General features: G+C 32.1%; 1 protein-coding gene across 1 annotated transcript; it reads left to right on the top strand.

Annotated features, from left to right (window-relative positions):
- The first annotated feature begins 393 nt into the window (after nucleotides 1-393).
- Nucleotides 394-1,819, top strand: LOC137636796 (proteoglycan 4-like). The gene is made up of 2 exons (XM_068369162.1): nucleotides 394-518; nucleotides 967-1,819. The coding sequence occupies exons 1-2, from the start codon at nucleotides 394-396 to the stop codon at nucleotides 1,817-1,819; spliced, it is 978 nt and encodes a 325-aa protein (XP_068225263.1).
- The last annotated feature ends 1,304 nt before the right edge of the window (nucleotides 1,820-3,123 follow it).

Raw genomic sequence — 3,123 nt, 5'->3', positions numbered from 1 at the left:
AGGACAACTTCAAAACTTCATGACATTACAACTTCAAAACATCATAGCAGTACAACTTCAAAACTTCATGACAATGCAACTTCAAAACATCATGACAGGGCAACTTCAAAACTTCATAACATTACAACTTCAAAACATCATGACAGGACAACTTCGAAACTTCATAACATTACAACTTCAAAACATCATGACAGGACAACTTCAAAACTTCATAACATTACAACTTCAAAACATTATGACATAACTTCAAAACATCATGACAGGACAACTTCAAAACTTCATAACATTACAACTTCAAAACATTATGACATAACTTCAAAACATCATGACAGGACAACTTCAAAACTTCATAACATTACAACTTCAAACATTATGACATAACTTCAAAACAACATGACATTGCAACTTCAAAACATCATGACAGGACAACTCAAACTTCATGACATTACAACTTCAAAACATCATAGCAGTACAACTTCAAAACTTCATGACAATGCAACTTCAAACATCATGACAGGGCAACTTCAAAACTTCATACATTACAACTTCAAAACATCATGACAGGACAACTTCGAAACTTCATAACATTACAACTTCAAAACATCATGACAGGACAACTTCAAACTTCATAACATTACAACTTCAAACATCATGACAGGACAACTTCAAAACTTCATGACATTACAACTTCAAAACATCATGTCAGGACAACTTCAAAACTTCATGACATTACAACTTCAAAACATCATGACAGGACAACTTCAAAACTTCATAACATTACAACTTCAAAACATCATGACAGGACAACTTCAAAACTTCATGACATTACAACTTCAAAACATCATGGCAGGACAACTTCAAAACTTCATGACAATGCAACTTCAAAACATCATGACAGGGCAACTTCAAACTTCATAACATTACAACTTCAAAACATTATGACATAACTTCAAAACATCATGACAGGACAACTTCAAAACTTCATAACATTACAACTTCAAAACATTATGACATAACTTCAAAACATCATGACAGGACAACTTCAAAACTTCATAACATTACAACTTCAAAACATTATGACATAACTTCAAAACAACATGACATTGCAACTTCAAAACATCATGACAGGACAACTTCAAAACTTCATAACATTACAACTTCAAAACATTATGACAATACAACTTCAAAACTTCATAACATTACAACTTCAAAACATCATGACAGGACAACTTCAAAACTTCATAACATTACAACTTCAAAACATTATGACATAACTTCAAAACATCATGACAGGACAACTTCAAAACTTCATAACATTACAACATCAAAACATTATGACATAACTTCAAAACAACATGACATTGCAACTTCAAAACATCATGACAGGACAACTTCAAAACTTCATGACATTACAACTTCAAAACATCATAGCAGTACAACTTCAAAACTTCATGACAATGCAACTTCAAAACATCATGACAGGGCAACTTCAAAACTTCATAACATTACAACTTCAAAACATCATGACAGGACAACTTCGAAACTTCATGACATTACAACTTCAAAACATCATGACAGGACAACTTCGAAACTTCATAACATTACAACTTCAAAACATCATGACAGGACAATTTCAAAACTTCATGACATTACAACTTCAAAACATCATGGCAGGACAACTTCAAAACTTCATAACATTACAACTTCAAAACATCATAGCAGTACAACTTCAAAACTTCATGACATTACAACATCAAAACATTATGATAGGACAACTTCAAACTTCATAACATTACAACTTCAAAACATTATGACATAACTTCAAAACAACATGACATTGCAACTTCAAAACATCATGACAGGACAACTTCGAAACTTCATAACATTACAACTTCAAAACATCATAGCAGTACAACTTCAAAACTTCCTGACATTACAACTTCAAAACATCATGACAGGACAATTTCAAAACTTCATGACATTACAACTACAAAACATCATGACAGGACAACTTCAAAACTTCATAACATTACAACTTCAAAACATCATGACAGGACAACTTCAAAACTTCATGACATTGCAACTTCAAAACATCATGACAGTAAAACTTCAATACATCATGACAGTACAATTTCAATACATCATGACAGTACAATTTCAAAACTTCATGACATTACAACTTCCCTAACTAAATTTCCAATTGTTTGAACCGATGCACTGTGGAGGCCTGATTGCATTTTCATACGTAAATAGCTTAGCATAGAATTTCTTATACGATATTACCTTTGTCGAAAGTCTTTCTTATTATTGAGTTTACCTTTTCTTCTTGATATTTCATAAACATAGGACAATGAAAGACTTAAGACTTAATACTATACAGTATTCTAGAAGTTTTATACCAGCTGTGATTAAGTTGTGGAATGATCTTCCTAATCGGGTAGTTGAATCGGTAGAACTTCAAAAGTTCAAACTTGCAGCAAATGTTTTTATGTCGAACGGGCTGACACAAGTCTCTCTTTATAGTATATATATGAAAGATCTATTTCATTGCTGCAACTGTTCTTAGAATATCTTATATTAATTGTTCATTATTTCTCTTTCAGTTTATTTCTTTATTTCCTTTCCTCACTGGACTATTTTTCCTTGTTGGAGCCCTTAGGCTTATAGTATCATTCTTGTAGTTTAGCTAACAACAACAACAACAATAATAATAATAATAATAATAATAATAATAATAATAATAATAATAATAATAATAATAATAATTACATTACACACGTCCTAATTAACTCTAAACCTAGATATTCATGTAAAGGATTGGAAAATAATGAAATAAGAATAATAGCAGGCGCAATAAAGATTATAAGGTTACAAAATTTGCTTCAAATCTTCACAACGATGGTTGGATAAAAAACACCAGGTGAAAAAGGGCCTGATCTTAAAACCATCTGACAGTGGAACTTAGGTCCTTCTGACTGTGGAACTTAGGACCTTCTGATCTTGGAACTTGGGACCTTCTGACAGAGGAAATTAGGACCTTCTGACAGTGGAACTTACGACCTTCTGATCGTGGAACTTGGGACTTTCTGACAGAGGACATTAGGACCTTCTGACAGTGGAACT

The sequence above is a fragment of the Palaemon carinicauda genome, unplaced genomic scaffold (assembly GCF_036898095.1).
Source record: "Palaemon carinicauda isolate YSFRI2023 unplaced genomic scaffold, ASM3689809v2 scaffold3919, whole genome shotgun sequence".
NCBI lineage: Eukaryota > Metazoa > Arthropoda > Malacostraca > Decapoda > Palaemonidae > Palaemon > Palaemon carinicauda.
The sequence above is the reverse complement of the archived record's forward strand: the minus strand, read 5'-3'. Positions and strand labels throughout refer to the sequence as shown.